The sequence below is a fragment of the Thamnophis elegans genome, chromosome 2 (genome assembly GCF_009769535.1).
Source record: "Thamnophis elegans isolate rThaEle1 chromosome 2, rThaEle1.pri, whole genome shotgun sequence".
NCBI lineage: Eukaryota > Metazoa > Chordata > Lepidosauria > Squamata > Colubridae > Thamnophis > Thamnophis elegans.
The window spans coordinates 168463613-168491392 of NC_045542.1; the positions used below are offsets into that span (position 1 = coordinate 168463613).

General features: G+C 47.3%; 1 protein-coding gene across 1 annotated transcript; it reads left to right on the forward strand.

Annotated features, from left to right (window-relative positions):
- Positions 1-585: 585 nt before the first annotated feature.
- Positions 586-21364, forward strand: LOC116502573 (zinc-alpha-2-glycoprotein-like). The gene is made up of 7 exons (XM_032208448.1): positions 586-922; positions 10386-10631; positions 10957-11232; positions 11807-12094; positions 17803-17868; positions 19983-20032; positions 21098-21364. Exons 1-7 carry the CDS (start codon positions 850-852, stop codon positions 21362-21364), a joined length of 1266 nt encoding a protein of 421 aa, XP_032064339.1. The 5' UTR covers positions 586-849.
- Positions 21365-27780: the final 6416 nt, after the last annotated feature.

A 27780-nucleotide genomic window follows, 5' to 3' on the forward strand; every position in this document is an offset into this window, starting at 1 on the left:
CCCAAAGATCTGGTTAGGCCGTTTAGCATACTGATAAGCATAGGCGGAAAAGAAACACCTGCGGAGCCTCTCCCTTGTTTGCACCTTTTATTACGTTCAAAACAAACTTTTATTACCGTACAGGAAGCGCAGCTTCCTCCCCTGAACAACCGGCAGACTTTAGACGCGGAACTTCAGGAGAGATCGGAGAGAGCGGGAAGAGACCGAAGGGGCGGGACGAGGGTGGAGAGCGGCGCTGTCATTGGCGGAGCGAAGTTACAGGTATAAAATGCTCATTTGGCGCTCGGCGCCACGTTTGATCTTGAGCCCAGCGGTCGGATCCTTCTTGCTGGGGGCGGCAGAAGCACCAAAGGAAAAGAGCTCTTTGGCGGGTCTCCCGAGGCCGTTGGTGGAAGGGAGCGAGGTCCAAGCCTGACGCTGCTCAAACATCCTTCCCCTTCAGATCACAGAGAGCCACCTTCTGCCAAAAGGTCCCCCAAAGCCCCTTTGGGCGAAAGGGGATCGATCGGAGAGCTTCCCAAGATGAATTAGCTGGGAGAGCATCGCAGTGGCTTAGTTCAGACAACCGGGGGGAAACCAGGGCGCTTGAGCGCTAACGTTTCCCGTTTCTGGACAACGTCTTCCTCGGACCCCTCCCTCCCTCCAGGGACCCAGGAAGAGTCCAAGGGAGCAGCGCCGTTTTCTCTCTTCTTCGCGGACCCAAACAGGGCGGAGAATTTTAGCAGAGTTGGATTATTTTCTGGATCCAGACGGGAGCCGAACTGGGACAGCAGCGCCTAAGCGACTTGCCCTTAGCGGACGGCAGGCGTCTTCGGTTGGTGGCGCACGGGAGCGCCTGGTTGGAGGGCGATGCAGCTTTACCGGGCGCCCCTCTTGCTCTTGGGGACGGCGCTGGGGTCCTTGCTGCCAGGCGGCCTTTGCGGTGAGTTTCTGGAAGGATTTGCGAGGGGCGGGTGGGGAGGAAGAAAGAGAAAGGGAGGGTCGCATATCCTGGATTGGGTCTTTCTCTCCCCCACTCAGCCCCTCTCAGGGTGAGAAGCACGAGGGGAAAAGGGCGCGAGACTGGAGTGGGGAGGGAATGGAGATTTTATAGTATCCTTTTTTTTTTTTTTTACTTTTATTAAACATTTATAGGCCGCCCTTTTCCCTGAGGGGACTCAGGGCGGCTTACAATAATAGGGGAGGGGAGTGCAGGACAAAACACAAAAAGAAAATGTGAGTAAAAATAATTAGCGGTAAAACACAACATTCATTCAACATTCGGGAGGGGCGAGAGTAAAGTCTTATCCCCAGGCCTGACGGGATAGCCAGATCTTGAGGGCTGTGTGGAAGGCCTGGACGGTGGTGAGGGTGCGGATCTCCACGGGGAGATTGTTCCATAGTGTCGGAGCTGCAACTGAGAAGGCTCTCCTCCGCGTAGTCGCCAGTCGGCACTGACTGGCGGATGGAATTCGGAGGAGGCCTACTCTATGCGATCTGATGGGACGAAGGGAGGTAATTGGCAGAAGGCGGTCTCTCAAATAGCCAGATCCACTACCATGGAGCGCTTTATGAATGGTAAGTAGGACCTTGAAGTGCACCCGGAGATCAACAGGTAGCCAGCGCAGCTCACGGAGGATCGGTGTTATGTGGGCGAACCGTGGTGCGCCCACAATCACTCGCGCGGCTGCATTCTGGACTAGCTGAAGTCGCCGGATGCTCTTCAAGGGCAGCCCCATGTAGAGCACATTGCAGTATTCCAGCCTAGAGATCACAAGGGCTCGAGCGACTGTTGTGAGGGCCTCCCGGTTCAGGTAGGGCCGCAACTGGCGCACCAGGCGAACCTGGGCAAATGCCCCCCTGGTCACAGCTGACAAGTGATGGTCGAAACTCAGCTGTGGGTCCAGGAGGACTCCCAAGTTGCGGACCCTGTCTGAGTGGTATAAATTTTGACCCCCCAGCCTGAGTGATGGAACGTTGGCCAAATTGTTGGGAGGAAAACACAACAGCCACTCGGTCTTGTCCGGGTTGAGTACCAGTTTGTTAGCTCTCATCCAGTCTTTAACAGCCTCAAGACCCCGGTTCATCACGTCCACCGCTTCATTGAGTTGGCACGGGGCGGACAGATACAACTGTGTATCGTCCACGTATTGATGGTATTTTATCCCGTGCCTCCGAATGATCTCGCCCAGCGGTTTCATGTATATGTTAAATAGTAGGGGGGATAGGACCGAACCCTGCGGCACCCCATAAGTTAGGGGCCTCGGGGACGATCTCTGCCCCCCCACCAACACCGACTGCGACCTGTCCGAGAGGTAGGAGGAGAACCACTGCAGAAGAGTGCCGCCCACCCCCACCTCCCGCAGTCGTCGCAGAAGGATACCATGGTTGATGGTATCGAAAGCCGCTGAGAGGTCAAGGAGAACCAGGATGGACGCATGGCCTCCATCTCTGGCTCTCCAGAGATCATCGGTCAATGCGACCAAAGCGGTTTCTGTGCTGTAACCGGGCCTGAAGCCGGACTGGAAGGGGTCAAGATAGTTAGCTTCCTCCAAGGTACGCTGGAGCTGGAAGGCCACCACCTTCTCAACAACCTTCCCCACGAAGGGGAGGTTGGAGACTGGGCGGTAGTTATTAAGAACGGCTGGATCCAAGGACGGTTTCTTCAGGAGGGGTCTCACCACCGCCGCCTTGAGCGCGGTGGGGAAGTGCCCCTCCCGAAGAGAGGCGGTAGCAACCGCCTGGATCCAGCCTCGTGTCACCTCACTGCTGTTGGCAACCAGCCAGGAGGGACACGGGTCCAGTATACAGGTGGAGGCACTCACAGCTCGCATAGCCTTGTCCACATCCCCGGAGGCAACATCCTGAAACTCAACCCAGAGATGGTCTGCCAAGTCATTCCCTTGTGTCTCGGCTGGATCTGCGGGAGGGGAGTCCAGGTCCGACCGAAACCGAGCAACTTTGTCCGCCAAGAACTGAACATACTCCTCAGCCTTACCCTGGAGTGGGGAGGGAATGGAGATTTTGTAGTATTCTTCCACTGGAGTGGGGAGGGAATGGAGATTTTATAGTATTCTTCCACTGGAGTGGGGAGGGAATGGAGATTTTGTAGTATTCTTCCACTGGAGTGGGGAGGGAATGGAGATTTTGTAGTATTCTTCCACTGGAGTGGGGAGGGAATGGAGATTTTATAGTATTCTTCCACTGGAGTGGGGAGGGAATGGAGATTTTATAGTATTCTTCCACTGGAGTGGGGAGGGAATGGAGATTTTATAGTATCCTTCCCCTGGAGTGGGGAGGGAATGGAGATTTTGTAGTATACTTTCTACTGGAGTGGGGAGGGAATGGAGATTTTGCAGTATTCTTCCCCTGGAGTGGGGAGGCAATGGAGATTTTATTGTATTCTTCCACTGGAGTGGGGAGGCAGTGGAGATTTTATAGTATCCTTCCCCTGGAGTGGGGAGGGAATGGAGATTTTGCAGTATACTTTCCCCTGAAGTGGGGAGGGAATGGAGATTTTGCAGTATCCTTTCTCTAGAGTGAGGAGGGAATGGAGGGAATGGAGATTTTGCAGTATCATTCCCCTGGAGTGGGGAGGGAATGGAGATTTTATAGTATTCTTCCCCTGGAGTGGGGAGGCAATGGAGATTTTATAGTATTCTTCCACTGGAGTGGAGAAGTAATGGAGATTTTGCAGTATACTTTCCGCTGAAGTGGGGAGGGAATGGAGATTTTGCAGTATCCTTTCTCTAGAGTGAGGAGGGAATGGAGATTTTGCAGTATCCTTCCCCTGGAGTGGGGAGGGAATGGAGATTTTATAGTATTCTTCCCCTGGAGTGGGGAGGCAATGGAGATTTTATAGTATTCTTCCACTGGAGTGGAGAAGTAATGGAGATTTTGCAGTATCCTTCCCCTGGAATGAGGAGGGAATGGAGATTTTGCAGTATCCTTCCACTGGAGTGGGGAGGCAATGGAGATTTTATAGTATCCTTCCCCTGGAGTGGGGAGGGAATGGAGATTTTATAGTATCCTTCCCCTGGAGTGGGGAGGGAATGGAGATTTTGTAGTATTCTTCCACTGGAGTGGGGAGGGAATGGAGATTTTATAGTATTCTTCCACTGGAGTGGGGAGGGAATGGAGATTTTATAGTATCCTTCCCCTGGAGTGGGGAGGGAATGGAGATTTTGCAGTACTCTTCCCCTGGAGTGGGGAGGCAATGGAGATTTTATAGTATTCTTCCACTGGAGTGGGGAGGGAATGGAGATTTTGCAGTATCCTTTCTCTAGAGTGAGGAGGGAATGGAGATTTTGCAGTATCCTTCCCCTGGAGTGGGGAGGCAATGGAGATTTTATAGTATTCTTCCCCTGGAGTGGGGAGGCAATGGAGATTTTATAGTATTCTTCCACTGGAGTGGAGAAGTAATGGAGATTTTGCAGTATCCTTCCCCTGGAATGAGGAGGGAATGGAGATTTTGCAGTATCCTTCCACTGGAGTGGGGAGGCAATGGAGATTTTATAGTATCCTTCCCCTGGAGTGGGGAGGGAATGGAGATTTTATAGTATCCTTCCCCTGGAGTGGGGAGGGAATGGAGATTTTGTAGTATTCTTCCACTGGAGTGGGGAGGGAATGGAGATTTTATAGTATTCTTCCACTGGAGTGGGGAGGCAATGGAGATTTTATAGTATCCTTCCCCTGGAGTGGGGAGGGAATGGAGATTTTGCAGTACTCTTCCCCTGGAGTGGGGAGGCAATGGAGATTTTATAGTATTCTTCCACTGGAGTGGGGAGGGAATGGAGATTTTATTGTATTCTTCCACTGGAGTGGGGAGGCAGTGGAGATTTTATAGTATTCTTCCCCTGGAGTGGGGAGGGAATGGAGATTTTGCAGTATACTTTCCCCTGAAGTGGGGAGGGAATGGAGATTTTGCAGTATCCTTTCTCTAGAGTGAGGAGGGAATGGAGATTTTGCAGTATCCTTCCCCTGGAGTGGGGAGGCAATGGAGATTTTATAGTATTCTTCCCCTGGAGTGGGGAGGCAATGGAGATTTTATAGTATTCTTCCACTGGAGTGGAGAAGTAATGGAGATTTTGCAGTATCCTTCCCCTGGAATGAGGAGGGAATGGAGATTTTGCAGTATCCTTCCACTGGAGTGGGGAGGCAATGGAGATTTTATAGTATCCTTCCCCTGGAGTGGGGAGGGAATGGAGATTTTATAGTATCCTTCCCCTGGAGTGGGGAGGGAATGGAGATTTTGTAGTATTCTTCCACTGGAGTGGGGAGGGAATGGAGATTTTATAGTATTCTTCCACTGGAGTGGGGAGGGAATGGAGATTTTATAGTATTGTTCCACTGGAGTGGGGAGGGAATGGAGATTTTGTAGTATTCTTCCACTGGAGTGGGGAGGGAATGGAGATTTTATAGTATTCTTCCACTGGAGTGGGGAGGGAATGGAGATTTTATAGTATCCTTCCCCTGGAGTGGGGAGGGAATGGAGATTTTGCAGTATTCTTCCCCTGGAGTGGGGAGGCAATGGAGATTTTATAGTATTCTTCCACTGGAGTGGGGAGGGAATGGAGATTTTATTGTATTCTTCCACTGGAGTGGGGAGGCAGTGGAGATTTTATAGTATTCTTCCCCTGGAGTGGGGAGGGAATGGAGATTTTGCAGTATACTTTCCCCTGAAGTGGGGAGGGAATGGAGATTTTGCAGTATCCTTTCTCTAGAGTGAGGAGGGAATGGAGATTTTGCAGTATCCTTCCCCTGGAGTGGGGAGGCAATGGAGATTTTATAGTATTCTTCCACTGGAGTGGAGAAGTAATGGAGATTTTGCAGTATCCTTCCCCTGGAATGAGGAGGGAATGGAGATTTTGCAGTATCCTTCCACTGGAGTGGGGAGGCAATGGAGATTTTATAGTATCCTTCCCCTGGAGTGGGGAGGGAATGGAGATTTTATAGTATCCTTCCCCTGGAGTGGGGAGGGAATGGAGATTTTGTAGTATTCTTCCACTGGAGTGGGGAGGGAATGGAGATTTTATAGTATTCTTCCACTGGAGTGGGGAGGGAATGGAGATTTTATAGTATTGTTCCACTGGAGTGGGGAGGGAATCGAGATTTTGTAGTATTCTTCCACTGGAGTGGGGAGGGAATGGAGATTTTATAGTATTCTTCCACTGGAGTGGGGAGGGAATGGAGATTTTATAGTATCCTTCCCCTGGAGTGGGGAGGGAATGGAGATTTTGCAGTATTCTTCCCCTGGAGTGGGGAGGCAATGGAGATTTTATAGTATTCTTCCACTGGAGTGGGGAGGGAATGGAGATTTTATTGTATTCTTCCACTGGAGTGGGGAGGCAGTGGAGATTTTATAGTATTCTTCCCCTGGAGTGGGGAGGGAATGGAGATTTTGCAGTATACTTTCCCCTGAAGTGGGGAGGGAATGGAGATTTTGCAGTATCCTTTCTCTAGAGTGAGGAGGGAATGGAGATTTTGCAGTATCCTTCCCCTGGAGTGGGGAGGCAATGGAGATTTTATAGTATTCTTCCCCTGGAGTGGGGAGGCAATGGAGATTTTATAGTATTCTTCCACTGGAGTGGAGAAGTAATGGAGATTTTGCAGTATCCTTCCCCTGGAATGAGGAGGGAATGGAGATTTTGCAGTATCCTTCCACTGGAGTGGGGAGGCAATGGAGATTTTATAGTATCCTTCCCCTGGAGTGGGGAGGGAATGGAGATTTTGTAGTATTCTTCCACTGGAGTGGGGAGGGAATGGAGATTTTATAGTATTCTTCCACTGGAGTGGGGAGGGAATGGAGATTTTATAGTATTGTTCCACTGGAGTGGGGAGGGAATCGAGATTTTGTAGTATTCTTCCACTGGAGTGGGGAGGGAATGGAGATTTATAGTATTCTTCCACTGGAGTGGGGAGGGAATGGAGATTTTATAGTATCCTTCCCCTGGAGTGGGGAGGGAATGGAGATTTTGCAGTATTCTTCCCCTGGAGTGGGGAGGCAATGGAGATTTTATAGTATTCTTCCACTGGAGTGGGGAGGGAATGGAGATTTTATTGTATTCTTCCACTGGAGTGGGGAGGCAGTGGAGATTTTATAGTATTCTTCCCCTGGAGTGGGGAGGGAATGGAGATTTTGCAGTATACTTTCCCCTGAAGTGGGGAGGGAATGGAGATTTTGCAGTATCCTTTCTCTAGAGTGAGGAGGGAATGGAGATTTTGCAGTATCCTTCCCCTGGAGTGGGGAGGCAATGGAGATTTTATAGTATTCTTCCCCTGGAGTGGGGAGGCAATGGAGATTTTATAGTATTCTTCCACTGGAGTGGAGAAGTAATGGAGATTTTGCAGTATCCTTCCCCTGGAATGAGGAGGGAATGGAGATTTTGCAGTATCCTTCCACTGGAGTGGGGAGGCAATGGAGATTTTATAGTATCCTTCCCCTGGAGTGGGGAGGGAATGGAGATTTTATAGTATCCTTCCCCTGGAGTGGGGAGGGAATGGAGATTTTGTAGTATTCTTCCACTGGAGTGGGGAGGGAATGGAGATTTTATAGTATTCTTCCACTGGAGTGGGGAGGCAATGGAGATTTTATAGTATTCTTCCACTGGAGTGGGGAGGGAATGGAGATTTTGTAGTATTCTTCCACTGGAGTGGGGAGGGAATGGAGATTTTATAGTATTCTTCCACTGGAGTGGGGAGGGAATGGAGATTTTATAGTATTCTTCCACTGGAGTGGGGAGGGAATGGAGATTTTATAGTATCCTTCCCCTGGAGTGGGGAGGGAATGGAGATTTTGTAGTATACTTTCTCCTGGAGTGGGGAGGGAATGGAGATTTTGCAGTATTCTTCCCCTGGAGTGGGGAGGCAATGGAGATTTTATAGTATTCTTCCACTGGAGTGGGGAGGGAATGGAGATTTTATTGTATTCTTCCACTGGAGTGGGGAGGCAGTGGAGATTTTATAGTATTCTTCCCCTGGAGTGGGGAGGGAATGGAGATTTTGCAGTATACTTTCCCCTGAAGTGGGGAGGGAATGGAGATTTTGCAGTATCCTTTCTCTAGAGTGAGGAGGGAATGGAGATTTTGCAGTATCCTTCCCCTGGAGTGGGGAGGCAATGGAGATTTTATAGTATTCTTCCCCTGGAGTGGGGAGGCAATGGAGATTTTATAGTATTCTTCCACTGGAGTGGAGAAGTAATGGAGATTTTGCAGTATCCTTCCCCTGGAATGAGGAGGGAATGGAGATTTTGCAGTATCCTTCCACTGGAGTGGGGAGGCAATGGAGATTTTATAGTATCCTTCCCCTGGAGTGGGGAGGGAATGGAGATTTTATAGTATCCTTCCCCTGGAGTGGGGAGGGAATGGAGATTTTGTAGTATTCTTCCACTGGAGTGGGGAGGGAATGGAGATTTTATAGTATTCTTCCACTGGAGTGGGGAGGGAATGGAGATTTTATAGTATTGTTCCACTGGAGTGGGGAGGGAATGGAGATTTTATAGTATTCTTCCACTGGAGTGGGGAGGGAATGGAGATTTTATAGTATTCTTCCACTGGAGTGGGGAGGGAATGGAGATTTTATAGTATCCTTCCCCTGGAGTGGGGAGGGAATGGAGATTTTGTAGTATACTTTCTCCTGGAGTGGGGAGGGAATGGAGATTTTGCAGTATTCTTCCCCTGGAGTGGGGAGGCAATGGAGATTTTATAGTATTCTTCCACTGGAGTGGGGAGGGAATGGAGATTTTATTGTATTCTTCCACTGGAGTGGGGAGGCAGTGGAGATTTTATAGTATTCTTCCCCTGGAGTGGGGAGGGAATGGAGATTTTGCAGTATACTTTCCCCTGAAGTGGGGAGGGAATGGAGATTTTGCAGTATCCTTTCTCTAGAGTGAGGAGGGAATGGAGATTTTGCAGTATCCTTCCCCTGGAGTGGGGAGGCAATGGAGATTTTATAGTATTCTTCCCCTGGAGTGGGGAGGCAATGGAGATTTTATAGTATTCTTCCACTGGAGTGGAGAAGTAATGGAGATTTTGCAGTATCCTTCCCCTGGAATGAGGAGGGAATGGAGATTTTGCAGTATCCTTCCACTGGAGTGGGGAGGCAATGGAGATTTTATAGTATCCTTCCCCTGGAGTGGGGAGGGAATGGAGATTTTGTAGTATTCTTCCACTGGAGTGGGGAGGGAATGGAGATTTTATAGTATTCTTCCACTGGAGTGGGGAGGGAATGGAGATTTTGCAGTATCCTTCCCCTGGAGTGGGGAGGGAATGGAGAATGGGACTCCCTGCAATTTAATTTCAGGAGAAGCAGCTAGACCTCTTGGTGAATCTGAATCAGACTGAGCTCACAGCAGTCCCTAAAACTGAAACCTTGAGACCGTCTCTCCCATCCTGGATGGAAGATTGCAGTTTTTGGGCAACAAATGAATAAGAGCCGTTGAACTTCGCAGGGAAGAAGTAAGGGAAAGAACAGAAGACTTTAAGAGGGAAAGGAGAGGAGAAGGAGAGGAGGGGGGAGGAGGGAGGAGGAGAGACAGGAGAGGAGGATCTCACCAGGCTTAAAGTTGACTCAGCCTTCCATCCTTCAGAGGATCCATGTTGTTGGGGGAAAGAGGCTGACTCTGTAAACCTTAGAGAGGGGGTGGGGCTGTAGAAGCACCGTGAAGCAGTATATACGTCTCAGAGCTATTCCTAGTTTTTAATTTTTCCAGAACAGAGGAATTCAGAACTCAACCCATTTTTGCCCACCTTTTTCCTGGCAAAGGAGGGAGGCTACCTGCCTTGGAGCTCCACACCTATTAGAAAACCTGGTCACCCTGTGCAAGGATGACTCTCTAGAGAGCAGCCAGGCCTCTGACTCTCAAAGGGAGCTCCTAGTCAATCCTTCTGTACCAATAGGCAAGGAGGGTTATGATCGGAGTCAGGCACACAAGACACTGGCTAGAAATCCTGAGAGAAGCTGTGTGGGTCCCATAACCAAATGTGAGCCTCCTGCCCAGATGTTTTTAAGGTCAGCCAAGGGTGGCTCAGTAGCTAAGACACTGAACTTGTTAATCAGAAAGCTCAGCAGTTTGGTGGTTTGAATCCCTAGTGCCGTGTAACAGAGTGAGCTCCCGTTACTTGTCCCAGCTTCTGCCAACTTAGCAGTTCCAAAGCATGTAAAAATGCAAGTAGTAAAAATAGGAGATGAGCACCGCCCCCTACAGTCAGGAACATATGTGCGAGGGAAACCTGTACCTTTACCTTAAGGGATGCTTCAGTTTAAAGGAAGGGACCTTCCCAAGCAGAGCAGAAAGAGAACAGCTCAATTGTTGGGGATGCTGAGTGAGAATAAAATGTTGGAGGGGATGGAGCTCCAGTGCAGACCCCCCCCCCTTCATTCTCCCTTTCTCCCTCCTTCCTCTCCAGGCTCCCCCTCACACTCCCTGAGCTACTTCTACCTGCAACTGCCAGAGCCCAGCCAGGGGCTGCCTCCATTCTTCGTTAAGTTCTACTTGGATGACCAGCCCATCGCTCGCTTTGACAGCCTCACCAGGAAGATGGAGCCTTTGGTGCCCTGGATGGAGGAGGCTGAGAATGAGTCATTTCTGCCCTTTGAGTCGGTCTTCAGAGCCAACCTGGAGAAGTTATCAAAACTGGACCGCAGTGCTGGAGGTGAGCAGAGCCAGTGACATCTTTGGCAAGCAGTGCCTGCAGGGGACATACTAGTGAGATTTTCTTTCCTGAAAAGAAAAGACACCCCACTCCGCACCCCCCGACCCCCAATTATCTCCCTTCCCTAAAAAATCTTCATGGCCTGACCCCAGCCGAAAAGGGTTAACTGAAGTAAAAGACATTTCTCCCTGTGTGATAAAGATTGGAGGGAGAAATCAGGTTTCTCTCCCCAGGTGGGAAGTTTGAGGGAAGGGATAAACTCTCATGATGTGTAGGAAAAAATCCCTGGACCCTTTTCATTCACCGCTCTCTGGGTCTCTTTTAGGACTTCACATCTGGCAGGTGAATTTGGGCTGTGAGCTCTTGGAAGGCGGGAGCAAAGCAGGGTTTTTGCACTATGGCTACGATGGGAAGGACTTCATCAGCTTCAAGAAGGAGATTCCGAAATGGGTGATAGCTCAGCACCAGGCCCAGAAGGTCAAGGAGGAGTGGGAGGAGGATCCAGGATGGTCCAAGACCAATAAAATCTTCCTGGATAAGACCTGCATTGAGGCGCTGCAGAGATACCTGTCCTACAAGAACAAGACTCTGCAGAGGATTGGTGAGTGACAATGCTCCACTGAGTATGTTTCTGTTGCCTTCCCTCCCCCTATATTATCTCTGGCCTACACAGCCAAGCCACCCTTTGCAGAAAAGGGTCAGTCAGTATCCCACATCACATTACAGAAGAAAATAATCTTCAATTTCCCCCAAAATAAATTATTCAGGGGGGAAAAAAACCTACCTGAGCAAGAAATTAATGCTGAAGGTCTCATTCTGTTTCCCTGGGAAAATCTTAAAAAATAGAAGAAACTCACATCCTGTTTTTTGGATCAGAAGGAAAAGATCAGTCCGTCCCTGATTTCTATCTGGAACCACTTGAGCAAATTCAATTGGGGGGAGGGGTACAATTAAATCAAACCCTTTCAATTTGAGAGCTTTACCCCAAATTTTATGCAACCCTTTCAAAAATACATCTAAAGAGCTTCAGTGTCACATCTTGGAGGCTCCCAAAAGGTTCAGAGGAGGAGTTGGAGCAGTGGAACAGGATGGACAGAGTAGGCCTTCCCTGTTATTAAATCATCTTGACAGAAAAAGTGGAAATACCAGGAACTCAGATGTTTCTGTTTCTGCAGAGCCTCCAGCGGGGAAGGTGACTAGCAAGGTGGTGAACGAGAGACTGGAGGTCCTCATCTGCCAGGCCTTTGGCTTCTACCCCAGGGAGATCCAGGCCACCTGGACGAGGGATGGAGAGGTCTGCCAGTATGAGACCCTCCATAGGAATGTGGTCCCCAACTCAGATGGGACCTATTATGTCCAGCTCAGCATTGAGATTGACCCCAAGGAGAGGAACCGTTTTCGGTGTCGCCTGGAGCACAAGGGATTGCAGGAGCCCCTGGTACTGTCTTTCAAGGAGGAAAGAGGTGAGAAAGCGATGGGTTAATGTAGAAGTAAACTTAGTGTAGAAGTAAACTTTACATCAGTGTTTGAAAAGGGAAGGGAGAGTTTTCTGCCGCATCCTTTCATGTTTTCAGATGGTGTGCAGGAAATATAGCCCTGCATTTAGCAATGGGAGAGAAGTGATTTCTGCCAGAAGAGTTGGAATTGATATCTTAATAGCAAAAGTATATGAAGATATATGAGATGATATGATAAATGAGATGATTGGTTGTGGCTCTTCCTTCTGCCTTTCAAGGCCATTCCCTCCATCTTCTGCAGCAGTGAGGATACTCGTGTGCCAAAATCGTGCGCACGCGTGTGACAGCATACATGTGAGTGCCTACACCTATAATGGAATGCACCCCCCCAAACATGGTAACGATCCCCCCATGCCCCATTTTGGGCCTATCAGGTCTCCCAGAAGCCTCCTGAGACCAAAAACAGGCTGCATGCATTCCCCTTCCCTCCCACCCATGCGCATGGGTCTCCCACATGTGCGGCAGAGACTCAAAAGTCAGCTGGCCAGCGGGAGGTACATGCGTATGCGCAGTGGAGCTGAGCTGGGTGACAGCTTGCCTGCCCAAGTGCCATAGGTTCACCATCATGGCTTTATAGCAGTGGTCCTCAACCTTCCCAATGCCGCGACCCTTTAATACGGTTCCTCATGTTATGTTTATGGTGACCCCCAACCATAAAATTATTTTCGTTGCTACTCTATATCAGTAATTTTGCTATTGTTATGAATCGTAATGTAAATATCTGATATGCAGGATGTATTTTCACTATTACAAATTGAACATAAAGCATAGTGATTAATCACAAAAACAATATGTGTATATGTTATGAAATATTTATTTCTAATTACAAATAAATGAAATTTTGTTTTGAAGCATGGTGTAGCACAGGGGTCAGCAATCTTAAACACTCAAAGAGCCATTTGGATCTATTTTCCACAGAAAACACCAGGAGCCACAAAACCTGGATGGGTGTGGCCAACTCAACATCATTCCCACCTAATCACATGACACCCCCCCCCCCCAGGCATGCCTACCCAGGTTACATGGCTCAGTGTTTTCTGTGGGAATAGGGTCTCTCTTCTCTCCCTCTCCCTCTCATTTCTGTTTTTCTCTATTTTTCCTCTCTCTTTCTTCCTTCCTTCCTTTCATTCCTTCCCTCTTTCTTTTTCTTTCTTTCTCATTGAATACAAGAGCAAATACAAAATAAAGTTATTAATTGTAGGAAATTGCTTCTCTGTAATCTTTTCATAATACAATACAATAGCAGAGTTGGAAGGGACCTTGGAAGGCGCTCTGCCTAGGCAGGAAACCCTATACCATTTCAGACAAATGGCTAACCAACATCTTTTTAAAGACTTCCAGTGTTGGGGCATTCACAACTTCTGGAGGGAAGCTGTTCCACTGATTAATTGTCCTCACTGTCAGGAAATTTCTCCTCAGTTCTAAGTTGCTTCTCTCCTTGATTAGTTTCCACCCATTGCTTCTTGTCCTGCCCTCAGGTGCTTTGGAGAACAGCTTGACTCCCTCTTTTTTTGTGGCAACCCCTGAGATATTGGAAGACTGCTATCATGTCTCCCCAATTTCTTCTTTTCATTATACCCAGTTCTTGCAACCATTCTTCATATGTTTTGGCCTCCAGTCCCCTAATCGTAGAATAGAAGGACAGAAGGGACCTTGGAGGTCTTCTAGTCCAACCCCCTGCCTAGGCAGGAAACCCTACACTACTTAAGACAAACGGTTATCCAAAATCTTCTTTAAAACTTCCAGTGTTGGAGCATTCCCAACTTCTGGAGGCAAGTTGGTCCATTGGTTAATTATTCTCACTGTCAGGAAATTTATCCTTAGTTCTAGGTTGCTTCTCTCCTTGATTAGTTTCCATCCATTGCTTCTTGTCTTCAGGTGCCTTCAGGTGCCTTGGAGAATAGTTTGACTCCCTCTTCTTTGGAGCAACCCCTGAGATATTGGAAGACTGCTATCATGTCTCCCCTAGTCCTTCTTTTCATCAAACTGGACATACCCAGTTCCTACAACCGTTCTTTATATGTCAATATCATTTAGACAAAGTTGATCCTCTTATTCTCCACTCCAGAACCTTGGAGTTTGAAGTTCTTTGGTTCTCTTCTCCCACCCTCTGTGTTCCCACGAGGGGATTAGCATCACAGCTCAACTGCCCCCCTCCCACCCATAAAGACCAGGAGAGCATCGCTGCGCATAGCCAAATGCTACCATAGCAACTATGGCGTTGTCTGATGTCTTTCTTGCACGCTAAGATGGACTGACGGGGTGAAGCATAGCTTGCATTGTCCCTAGTGCGGATTCTTTTCCCAGCCTTGGTCACTTTACGAGGGGTGGACTTCAGTTCCCAGAATTCTTCAGCCAGGGAAATTCTGGGAGCTGAAGTCCTCCGTCCCTCCCTTATTCCTGTTTCCTTTTCCTTCATTATATTCAATTGTTTCAATATTAAGTGTAATTCTTCCTTCCTAACATTTTTCCATTTTTTTCCTTATATTCTTTTCCATTTCAACATTGTCTTTGTTCCTTCCATTCTTCCTTCCTTCTTTCAATCCTTCCAATATTTTTTCCTTCATTCCCTTGTGTTTCAATATTAAGTACATTTCTTCCTTTCTTCCTATACTTTTTTCCATTTTCTTCCTTATATTCTTTTCCATTTCAACATTGTCTTCCTTTTTTCCTTCCTTCCTTCCTATACGTCTTTCCATTTTCTTCCTTATATTATCTTTTCTGTTTCAACAGTCTTCGTTTCTTCCTTCCTTCCTTCCTTCCTTCCTTCCTTCCCTTCCCTTCCTTCCTATACTTCTTCTTTCATTCATTATATTTTCTTTTCCATTTCAATATTAAGTGTAATTCTTTGTTCCTCCTTCCTTCTTTCAATCCTTCCAATACTTTTTCCTTCATTCTCTTTTCTTTCAATATTAAGTGCAATTCCTTCCTTCCTTCCTTCCTTCCTTCCTAAGTTATTTCCATTTTATTCCTTATATAATATTTTCTGTTTCAACATAAAGTGCCTTCCTTCCTTCCCTCCCTCCCATCCCTTTCTTTATGTTTTCTTCATGCTTTCTTTTCTTTTTCCTCTGCTCTTTTTAAATCCCACCCCCTTCTCCTCCTCCTCTACATTTAGGTTGGATTAGTTTGTACAACGGTCATCAAACTTCTGAAGTAAAAATAAATAAATAAATCATATTTAAGAAGAAGAAGAAAAAGGAAGACGTTTTTAGTTAAGTCAAACGTTTTAATAAAAGTTTCATCTTTTAAGATTCGTCCAACACATCCAATTGTAACCTTAACAGTAAAGAATATCACCCCAGCTGCTAAAGGTTCAACCAGTCTGAGAACCATTGAAAAGACAACAGTGCAAAATCCAAAAGACACAACTTCCTCCCGCCATTGCTTTGGTACCAAATCTTTGAGGAAGGGGCTCCAGAAAGAAGGAGGAGGAGGAGGAGGAGAAGGGAACCAAAGAGAGGCTTTTACCGGGTCTGCGCCCCACAGCCAGGACCGTCCTTGCGCCTCAAGCCGCGTTTATTCCTGCAAAGCCCTTCGGGCAACCCGAGAGTTCCGTTTGACGCCAGAAGGGCTTTGTAGGAAGAAACGCGGCTTGAGGCGCAAGGACGGTCCTGGCTGTGGGGCGCAGACTCGGTAAAAGCCTCTCTTTGGTTCCCTCCTCCTCCCCCTCCTTCCACAGCCTGCATGACGCTGCCGCCCAGGCTGAGAGCTGCCGCTGAAACAAGTTTGGGGAGGTCCTTTGCGGGCGGCCAGTTCTAGCCGCCTGCAAAGGACTTCCCTACATTTACTTTGAAAGAAATCTGCGCGGCAGTTAGAAACCTCTGCGCGGGGGTTTCTTGCCATGTGCGCGGCCACGCAGCCGCGCACCTTAGAGGGAACAGTGGCTGCATACCCAGTTACTCACCTCATTTTGCAGTGGCGACAGTGAGAGGAGAGTCATTGTCCCCTCCGCCTTGATCCTAGCCCAGGAGGGTATTTTGCTTGCGCGCACATGCACAAGAGATGAGCACAAGAAAGGGGCTGGAGCTCTTACTGACACAGGAAGCCTCTCCTCAGCCGTTGCTCTTCATGCTGCCCAAGACTCCCCCTTCAATGCAGCTCAGCCCCGGCGAAGGCGTTCGCCCTGTAGGAGTTCTTGGGCAGGAACAGTGGCTGAAAAATGCCCGCATGGAAGGCCAGCTGGACTGTCCTGCTGGGAAGCCCCTCAGTCTTCTGCCACCTCTCCTTCCACCGCGTGGGGAACCCGAGCTGCTCCTTCCCTTCCAGCCAGCTTCTCGCTGGCCTCTCCATGGAGGCTCCTCGGTGACCCCTGTGAAAAGGTCATTTGACCCCCAAAGGGGTCGCAACCCACAGGTTGAGAACCGCTGGACTATTGTATATGGAGGTATACAATAGAAATGATAGGGAGTGGAAACAATGTTTTCCTTTCTGTGGGAAATTATTTGATGGGACAAGTTAACCCATGTCATTCAATATCCTTTTCAGTAAGGGAGGCTGGGCATTTCTCAGATCAACAGGGTAGACCAGAGTAAGAAACCAATGTCATTTACATCAAGTACTACCTTCATTATAAAATGATAGTGACAAAATCTTGCAATCTGAACATGCCTCATCTTCCCACCATTTATCTTCACGTGAACTAAGGAGAAGCTGGACATATTTACTTACCGTATTTTTCAGAGTATAAGACGCACCTTAGTTTTGGGGGAAGAAAATAAGAAGAAAAAAGATTCTGCCTCTGCCTACCAGCATCCATAGTATTCAGCTGGCTAGCTTCCTGTCCTTGTGTGAGAGTTCATGACTTGGAGCACATAGTAACAAGGTCAGCCAATGAATAAGCAGAGCAACTGTCAGCCAATGAGGGCTATTTGGACTCTGAAACAGTATTTGCTGTGTGAGCAACAAGGAGACAGGAAGGAGCCTGGCTTAGCTGAGAACGGAAAGTGAAACTGCTTGTGTTTTGCTTGTATTTACTGCTACCTTGGAAAACCTGCTTTTGGTATTGTATATTATTATTATTTTGAATCCTGCTGAATCAGTTACCTGTGTGTGCTTTCTGAATGTGATTGCTGCTGCAAATGCTGACCAGCCGGGTTAGCTTCAGCACTTATTGCAGTCTGATTCAGCACAGCTGATTGGCGGGTGAATGGGACTGCAGAATACTCCCAATCAGCTATTCCAGGCTGCAGGGATTGCCACAGACCATCACTGCCTCCATGCCCTGGGTTTTTCACCTCGAGGTGGGGGAGCTATATTCTGTGTATAAGATGCATCCAAATTTTCACCCTCTTTTTGGGGGGGAAGGTACGTTTTATACTCCAAAAATACGGCAATTTAATTACTTGACCCAGGCTTTAGCCCCTTCCTCCCTTATCTGACTGCTGCTTCGGTTGTGGTTCTTCTTTCTGTCCTCCAAGGCTATTCCATCTGATCTTGGTGGGTTTTAGGCAGTGCCCCCCCCAAAGGAAGCCCCTCCCCTCCAATGCTGAAGAGGGAATATCTTTGAAGAAGAAGAGCTTCCTTCAGGTAGAGACACTTCCTGGAGACCAGCAGAAGTTGGGAAATGCTTCCATTGCTCAGCATCTCCACTTCTGGGAACTCAGGATCTGTCTACTCTAATCGTAATTCTGTGTCTCTTTCTTTAACTACAGAGTGGCGGATTCCTGTGGGAACTGTAGCATGTGTAATTTCTGGAGCTGTGATTTTCTTCCTGATGGGTAAGTGAAACAAACACTTCCACTCACCCCCACCCTGGGTCTTTCTGTGTTGACTGAGTTGGTGTGAATGTGAGAGAATCTCTCTGAGAGTTTCAGTCATGACTCCCCACGAGGCTCTTCCCTACAAACAGCATTTGGACCAAGAGTCAGAAAGGAAGAAGAAGCTATGCAGCCATTTTTTTTCAATTGACTGTAAATCTCAGAACGAGGAAGTCACTTTGGCCTTAATAGATTGATTTCAGAGGGGCAAATATCTGGGGCTGAAGAATCAAAGGAAAGTCCCATAAATGACCTGGGAAGCCCTAGACCAGTGATGGCTAAACTTTTTGCCATTGCATGCCAAAAGCTGGGGAGTGCAGGGAGGTCATGCATGGGCATGGCCACACCCATAATTCTATGCACACGAACCCCTGCGTATGCGTATGTGACCCCCTGCACATGCATGAAGGACCCCAGCCCTTGCCCCGCTTTTGGCACATGGACCCGTTTTTCACCCTCCCCTGCTCCAGAGGCTTCCTAGGAGCCTGGCAAGGGCAAAAACGGCCTCCTCTCCCCTCCCCCCCAGAGGCCCTCCGGAAGCTTCAGGAGGCTTCCCGAACTGCGTGTTGGGTTGTTTTTTGTCCTCAAGAGGCTTCAGAGAAGCCTCGAAAAATGGCCGAAAATTAAAGGCGAAGTCAGCTGGCCAGTGTGTGCATGCATGCTGGTGTTGTCAGGACAATGCCTCGCGTGCCCTAACAAATGGCTCCACATGCTACCTGTCACACTCGTGCCATAGGTTCGCCATCCCAGTCCCAGACAATCCATAATCCTGTTCCTGAATAAGATCCATGTGCCATCTCACCTGGCAAGAGAGACCTTCAGGGAAGCTCTGGTGGCACTGGGGGTGGGGGGTGGGGGGATGTGTGGAGGAGCTCCATGTCCTCTGCCCCTGCTTCCAATCACACCTGGGGACAGACAACAACGGGGGAAGTAGAAGGAGCTGCTGCTTGTCCTGTCCCTACTCAGAGCAAAAGTAATGAGAGGGAGGATGGATGTGGGAAGTGTCTCCTCAGTTGAGCTCATCCAAATGCGGTTCAACACATCCAAGCAATTCTCTCAGCAACAGTGAAGAAGTGCTTTGCCATTTCCTTCTTCCAGGATGGGCCTCTTGACTTGTTTGCAATTTATGTTGCTCATTTGTCAGTGCAAGTTCTAAGTCAACCAGAGCCATCTTAGCTTTGCAAGATTAAGCAAGATTGCTGGTTATTGGAGCTGGTCGGGTTGGAAACAGAGGCTTTGGAATATAAATCAAAACAAATGAGAATTACCGAGTGTGGAATCTATGGGGAGGACCATCAGTGTTGTACCAAATAACAGGATTCCCAGAGATTTAGCACCATTGCTTAAGAGTAATTGGTGGTGATTTAATAGGTTTTATTGGGGGCATCCCAATGATTGAGCCAACTTTCAATGGTTTTAGTCAGAGGTGGTATTCAGCCGATTCTGACCAGTTCTGGAGAACCGGTAGTAGAAATTTTGAGTCATTCAGAAAACTGGTAAATACCACCTCTGGCTGGCCCCGCCCTCACCTATTCTCTGCCTCCCGAGTCCCAGCTGATCAGGAGGGAATGGGGATTTTACAGTACCCTTCCCCTGCCATGCCCACCAAGCCATGCCCACAAAACCAGTGGTAAAAAAATTTGAATCCCACCACTGGTTTTAGTGGTGGTAGATTGTGATTTCCCATGAAAGCTTTAAGAGGAGCAAGAATGGTTTCAAATTGATTATTTCTCAATAACACCCAGGAATGTTCCTTTTCATTTCCCTGTGGCCAGCAACGTTTGACAGCCAACAGTTTTGCCTTTTGTCCATAACGAACAGATGACAGCACTAATTCCACTTTCTCAAGGTGCTGGGTTATAATCCAGATTTAGAGGTCTTCTAGAGGTCTTCAGCATGAGTCTGTCTCCATCTGAGGCAGGAGCTGCTGACCCCAAAATTAGGCAGCTGTCCTCTCTTTTCCCATCTAACAGGCAGGTGCTGGAGACGTAGAATGAGTCCCTATCAGAAAGCAAAGTCTTCAGTTGATGATTTGCCATTAGAAATACTTTCTTCTCCCCTTAATTGTGGCACAGATAATAAGATTCAATCTGAACCGCTGCTCCAATCTGAAGTAACCTCGGAGGTGAGTCTGATTGTTGCTGAAGTCTATGTAAGATGCAAAACTCTGGGCTTGGGAAATACCCAAGAGCCAAGGCCATTGAAGGGTTGGGTGGGCAACATTCATCCCCAAAGACTTTGTAAGAAGGGATTGGGGGCTGCTTGGGGCTCCTCCGGGGCTCTGCGATCCTCTTGTACCCATCAGCTCTGAGGGAGGAGAATGAGACGAGGAAGGAGCCAGGAACAGAAGCTGGAGCTTGGGTTACCTTGGGGAAATGTGGGATTTCTGTCAGAGAAGAACTGGAAAGGAATGAGAGAAGGAATGGAAGAATGGAAAAAACAAAGGGCGGTGGAGGGGGAGGGCTGTCCAGGAAAAAGTTCCCTGGAGATGATGAGCTGCAGGGATAAACTGTGAGTTGGGCACCATACAAGTAGATAGATTAGATGGATAGATGATAGGTAGACAGACAGAGAGATACAGATATATAGATATAAATCATATAGCAGAAGGTAGGTAGGTAGATAATGGATGGATGGATTAATTAATACAGACAGATATACTGATAGATAGATAGATAGATAGATAGATAGATAGATAGATAGATAGATAGATAGATAGATAGATAGATAGGAGATAGATGATAGATAGATGATAGATAGATAGATAGATAGATAGATAGATAGATAGATAGATAGATAGATAGATAGATAGATAGATAGATAGATAGATAGATAATAGACAGACAGACAGAGGAGAGAGAGGCAGGCAGGCAGGTCTGTAGATAAATAGGTAGGTAGGGATTGTAGATACAGTAGATACAGAGGAAGGAAGAAAGGGATTTTGAGAGAGAAACGAGGACCAGCACATACCCACGTACACCAGGCTGCTTTGGCTGCTTGCCCTCATACCTGCCAGGGTTGTGGTGGGAATAACAGAGCTCATAAGGACTCTTGCCTTGAGCAGGGGGTTGGACTAGAAAACCTTCAAGGTCCCTTCCAGCCTATGATTCTATGGTTCTAAGTGGAGAAGGGGAGAAAAATTGCTAGTACAAAGTATAGTTCTGATGTCTTCCATTTTCTCTCTTCGCAGGACAGGGTATCCTATGGAGAGTGGAGCCCCCAGAGGTTTCTTGAAGAATCTGGGTCAACTTTGCGCAGGCGAGAAGGGAAGCAGCAGCCGCTCGGAAGGTCAATGTCCTGGGCTGGTGAATTGGAGACCCTGGACAAAGCAGAAGCAACAGAGTCAAAAGAGGGTTCCAAAGCAGAGAAAGTGACTGTGGGATATTTTATGGCAGACGGATATTATAGAGGAAGCAACTCAACTCCTGGACGAATCCTCCGAGAAGAAGGCAACTAACTTCAAGCAACCTCAGGAGTCCTGGCTGCCACCATCAGGGAGGCCCTGCCATCAGCGCAAGGCATTTCCCCTTCACTTGCATCTTGGGAAGAGCATCAACAGAAGCAGCAGCAGAATGAGGAGGATGGTCCCTGCTGCAACTAGCCATTCTCCAGCCAAAAGAGGAGAGAGAAACATGCTTCTGATTAGATTGGAGGCTGCTCTCCAGGACTTCCTGCACAAATGCTGAGTCCCCTGATATAGAAGGTGCTGAGCAGAGGAAGCCCCTCCCCACCATGCTGGGACTTCATGTAGAGGACATCCTGGCTCAGTTCATATTTTCTTCAAACAAATGTTCTTCAACACCAGATGTTACAAATACATCTGGCGTTGATGCTACCTATCCCACATTTTTCTAATTTACTAAGAAATAGACTCCAGTCTACTTTGTCAACCGTCTTACTGACATCTAAGTATACTATTTCCACAGCATTTCACTGGTCTACTAATGTAGTCACTTTGTCAAAGAATGAAATAAGATTTGTTTGGCATCATTTCTTTTTGACACACCCATGTTGACTTCTGGTGTTATGTTTGCTTGTTTCTAGGTGTTTGCAGATCAGTTGCTTGATTTTTCTGTTTTCTTATTTTTTTACATGTTATTATTATTATTATTTTTGACATTTGTTGCAAGTCTTACTTCATTCTGAGTCTTAGCTTTCCTGATTTCATATTTGCATTTCTGTTGCTATTCTGCCTTAGCTATAAGCCCCTCTCTCTATTTTTTATACTTATTTTTTTGTCTTTAACAGAGAGTTCTTTATTCAATCATTCTGGTTTGTATTTCAAGAGCCATGGTGGCACCATGGTTAGAATGCAGGCTGATTCTGCCGACTGCCAGCAGTTTGATCCTGAACATCTCACGGTTGACTCAGCCTTCCATCCATCTGAGATTGGTAAAATGGGGACTCAAATAGGCTGACTCTGTAAACCACCTAGAGAGGGCTGTAAAAAGTACTGTGAAGTGGTATATAAGTCTAAGTGGGAATGCTATAGCTATTGTAAGTTGCATTCACTACCAACCTCACTACCCTCCCCCATACACCAGTGATGGGTTACTGCCGGTTCGACTGAACCGGTAATGGTTTGGCGGCCTGGGTCGCTGAAACCTGCAGTGATCCAGGCCTGCCACACCCCTGAACCAGTTCTCTGGTTGTTTTTTGCTTCTGCGCATGCACAGAACAATTTTTATTGCCCTGCACTGCGTGCATCAAGTACGCACGGCGTGTCCACAAGAAAACCAGCAGTAGTAACTGCCGGAACCCACCCTTGCCATACACATAAGCTGCTTAAAGCTCTATTGCAAGAAAATGTTTACAATTGACTCTGAGTGGTGATAGATTCAGGGGGAAAATATACAGTTTTAGTAAACAAAATGGTTTATTCTGGGCTTTTAAAGGCCATATAACAAGGTGCCTAATGGAAGATTGTTTTTCATCAGTTAAACATAACAACAGAAAAAACATTCAGGGTTTTTTTGTTTATTTGTCTTTTTATACAGGAATCTTGTTGATTTGGAACAACTGATGGTCTCGGTTGCCTGATGTCATAGGTTTTATTAGGGAGAGTGGTGTTTTAACTATGTTTTTTATTGTTAAGGTTTTATTGTGTTTTAAACTTCCTAATTGGACTGAAAAGCCTCACCCTGTCTCCTTTGGTCTTCTTTAAGAGTTATGAACTTTCTCACACTTCATTGTCCAGTCTTCAAAATAATTTACCCAGGGAAGTCAGTTCAGGCATATATTCCAAGAAGTCTTCTTGGATAATTCTGAGAAAACTTAAAGGTCCCGGCAAGGAAGGAAGTTCCATAGGAGGGCCTGTGTCAGGTGTGCCTCCTTCAAAATCCAAGAAAGTAAACCCGCAACTCCATTGATTTAGAGAAAAAGTACGTTTACTGGATATGAAGTGAAAGCAGCAAAAGTGGAGCAAGATCTGAGGCAAAAAGGTGCAAACTTGTACATATCAAACATTTACCCAAATCCCTCCTCCCAGTTACTCCGGCCTAATGTCCAGTCTCCAACCCCCAAGGGTGTCATGTGGGGTGCATCTCCAGGTGGCCTCATCCAGGTAGTATGCAGAGACGGTTGGCCTTGACCAAACCCAAACACGAGCCTTCAGCATGCACAGAAGATGGTGAGAACATAACTCCCTCTTTCAAGATGTCTCCACCAGCAAGATTCCCCTCCCAAATACCATGACCCCCCTCCCTCCCCATTACTATAGCAGCCGATAGCAAGCAAGCAATATAGAGGCCAACAGCCTGATTGTAATGTATAACCTATACTGGATAGAGGGGACTTTACTGCCACCCACCTAACAGCTTGCTGTCATCCCTCTTGGGTGAAGAATAAAGAACGTAGTTCCTGAGCTGCTTCTTATCTTGAAACAGGACAAACTGGGTAAGGAAAAAAAGTATCCCGAAAGCTGCTAAGAGGTCTCAGAGAACAGGATGGGTGCCTCACTGCTGCCCATCTCAGCTCTTCCACAGATGTGACCAAGCCTGTCTCAATACTAAGAGTCTGTCATGAAACCAGGCTTAAATAGTTCTAGCTAAGTCATTCCCTCTCGGATTTTCATCAAACTATCTTCTCAACCTCCTTCCCCAAAAGGGAAGGTTAGAGATTGGTCGGGACTTATTGTAAACTGGTCGGAGATGGGGGCAACATCCACTCTGTCAGAGAGGCCAACATTTTGACACAGACCCATCCACAGATTCACCTCCCTGGCTGCTTTTACAACCCAGGAGGGTATTGGATCCAATAAACAGATGGCTGAGGTGATAGCACAGAGGGCCCGAACCACTTCCTCAAATGTCACCAGCTCAAATCCATCCAGACCAGCGGTCGCCAACCTTTAATATGAATTTTTTAAAAAAAGTTAAGTACATTTGTAAAATAATGATCTTTTACAGAATATAGGAATTTCTTAGAATATTATTTTATTACTAAAAAAACATTTAAAATGCAAATAATGTCCAGATTTTTTCTGTGGACCACCAAACTTTTCTCGTGAACCACCAACGACCTCAGCAACAATGAGGCTGAGTACCAGTAATCCTCATAGCAGCCTAACAGATCTTCTAAAGCTGGCTGGGGAATTCTGGGAGTTGAAGTCCGCCAGGTTTAAAGTTGCCAAGGTTGGAGGCCCCTGTTCTAAGGGATCCTCCCTAGCCAGTAGGGACTAAATAGGGCTACAGGATGGCTGTCGGCAGATGCAACTTAAACTAAAATTGGAGTGGGAGGAGAAAGATTCTTTCAATGCTGGAGAACAAATGGAAAATGTCCTCGAGTCCTTCGCTTCAAGCACTCCTTGTCTTGGGTCGCCTTCTCTCTTTTTCCCAGCAGCTCTCAGGGGGGGGGGGTTCAGCAACCACAGACGGTGAAATCACCAAGTGAGGCTCCTGAACAGCCATGAAAGGCGCAACGGATGAAGAGAAACTGCAGATGTTCATCTCCAGAGCTTCTGAGAATAGCAACTGAAGGTTTGAACAGCTTCTTGGAAAATGTCTGGAGGGGCTAACCAAGTCTTGGGGGGATTTTGTCAGAGGGTTGAGGAAAACCACCACTTCTGGGCCTCTGCCCCCATCCCTCCCCTCCTGTACTCATAAGCAGAAAAGCCAACTGGAGCCCATGGAGGGGTGGCCCTGTGGGCCATCTTGATCCAGCCTCTCCAAGGCTTTGTAAGTTCCAAGAAGCACTTCGAATTGTATTCAGAGTCCCATTGGAGGCCATGCAAACCCTTCCCTAACCACCACCACCCCCATTGTAGGGGCTCCCTTACTATATCATCTTATCCCAGCCTGCGTACAAGAAGCAATAGATGCAATTTACATAGACTTCTGTAAAGCCTTTGATTCAGTGGTACACGGCAAACTGCTTCTGAAACTAAACTCTTATGGCATTTATGGGCTCCTACATAAATGGATAGCTGTCTTCCTGTCGAAGAGGGAACAAGTGGTCAAAATAGGAAGCGCTCTATTAAATCCTACCCCTGTTAATAGTGGTGTTCCCCAAGGCAGCGTTTTAGGACCAACTTTCTTTATACTTTATGTTAGGAATATAAGCTAACAGTTGGGTTGGCAATATATAAATCATATAACAATGCTGTACCTGTTTCTTGAAATCATGCTGTAAATGTGATTGGCTGCTGTTTCCTCAATCGCCCATAAGATGGAGCCAGAATCACTGTTAGATGCTGATCTGATCTGAGTGTTGGGAAGCTGGCTGTTAGAAGTGCCGTGAGCTATTGTAAGTTTTGCAATTGCTAGCAAACTTTGTGTACCGGACTGTTTGTATGATTATGGACTATATTATTTGGATTATCCCTTAACTGAAAGACATTGATGACTGACTGTCTTATCCGTGTATGACTTAGACTGTTTGATGGACTCTGGTACCTCTATTTCCACGAAAGTAAAAGCCTATTTAAACTGCAGTGTCTCTGTATGCTGGTGTGTGTTCTCCAACACAACTCTCACAACGCTTCTCTGAATGCACTCGCTCTCCCAACGGGGAGCTTACCTAACACTTTACTTAAATGACCTTTGCGATCATACCAAAAGCAACTGAGTTCTCTTTGCTGATGATGTAAAACTATTCAACACCAACAACAATGCTACCACCCTTCAAAAAGACCTTGACTGCCTGTCAGATTGGTCAAACAGGTGGCAACTTCAAATCTCAACCAGCAAATGCTCTGTCTTGTACATTGGCCAAAAAAAAAATCAGAACATAAAATACAAGCTAGAGGGACATGAACTTGTAGATGACCTGCACTATATCCAGGACCTTGAAGTACTCATTTCTAAAGCTCTAAGTGCCAGAGCCCACTGCAGTAGTGGGTTTCAAAAAAATTTAGAATCTCTTCGGTAGGTGTGGCCTTTGTGGGAGTGGCTTTCCAGCCATGTGACTGGGTGGGCATGGCCAACTTGTAAAATGTGGTGAAACTCATTTAACAACGCTCTTGCTTAGCAATCAAAATGTTGGCTCAGGAACGCTGGCATTTGAAGCATGCAAGGCTTTACTTTTCTCCACATTGAATTTCATTTTCTTAGATAGGGCCCAGTGTTCAGGTCTGTAAGGTCTTGTGAATCTTGCAGACACTCCTATCTTCTGCAGTGTTTGAGTATTCTTGCCAGCTTGGTGTCATCTGCAAATTTGATCCCCTGGTCTAGATTCTTTATGTAGATATTTTGCCACCTTCTTCAAGGGTCTCTCTGTCCCCCACGCCCACCTCACCACCCGGAAATCCCTGCGCCTGGAAGTTGGAAGAGCCCCAAGGAACGGAAAGGTCCTTATGGCAGGAAGAATCAAATCTAGACAAACTCTTTCTTTGGTGGATTTATTTTTTGCAGGATTGGGGGAGGGGCATCCTGGTGTCCATTGTTTCATACGTTGTCTGGGGCACCATATTTCTTTCCCCCTGATTTACACACCAGCACAATTTCACATCTGTTGTTGCTGCGCCAACCTCAGAGACTGCAACCACAAAGAGAAATACCCAAACCACTAAAAGGGTGGGAAAATGGATGAAGAGAAATCACATGCATGCATGGCTGCCCTGGAGCAGTTTACCTTCAGTTTGTATCTATTATTTGCCCGAGTGTTATTGAGGTTGAAGCTGAAGTAGCCATTGACAGGTAGGACATTGTAGCAGACAATTTTGTGTACTATGCTTAGGTTTGGCCTCTATTCAGCAGAGGCGGGTCAGCCTCGTTTATCTCCCCTGGGGTGGAAGGAGGCCTTTCCCCTGTTCCCGTCCGAGAGAAAGGGGGCCTTTCCTCTGTTCCCGTCCGGAGAACGCTGTGGCCAGGATCCGCTCGCACAAACCGAGGCTGCGGCCCGAGAATCGAGGTGGGACGTGAAGGGCGGAGTGGGTGTAAGTGAAGGGCGGCAAGGACGCCAAGGCTCCAAGGCTCCCGCTCCTTCCTCTGTGGCGTTGGGAAGTCCGTAGCGCGGTCTAGAAGGGAGAGGCAGCGGGCTGGCTGTTGGGGCACCAAGAAAGCGAGCCTCGATCCCGAAGACAGCGAGTGAAAGTGGACTGCTGGGAGTTTGGGTCCCTATGGAATCTTCAGCCTTTGGCGGCGTCGGGCGGGAGGGATGCCCGCAGCATCCTCTCACTTTCCCTGCCTTTCTTCAGTCCTTTCTCTGGTTATAAATCCATGACCCAACGGAGCTGAAAACTGAAGCTACAAAAGAGGGTGAAACACACGCACACACACACACACACTTACTTACTTACTCCCCTCGGAAAAGATTGGGGAGGTGGCAAGACTTTTTTTCCTCCTCGGAGGATCTTGGCCTCACCCGGGCGCCACTCCTCCAGGGCTCCGGAAGACGAGAAAAGGGCGGCGCTGTTTTCTCTTCCGCAAACTTTGG

Excerpts from the sequence above, each read along its gene's own strand:
- LOC116502573 (XM_032208448.1), top strand. The coding sequence starts at position 850 with ATGCAGCTTTACCGGGCGCCCCTCTTGCTCTTGGGGACGGCGCTGGGG. Across the intron at positions 923-10,385 it reads GCTGCCAGGCGGCCTTTGCG|GCTCCCCCTCACACTCCCTG; the intron begins GTGAGTTTCTGG and ends CTTCCTCTCCAG. Across the intron at positions 17,869-19,982 it reads TGTGATTTTCTTCCTGATGG|ATAATAAGATTCAATCTGAA; the intron begins GTAAGTGAAACA and ends ATTGTGGCACAG.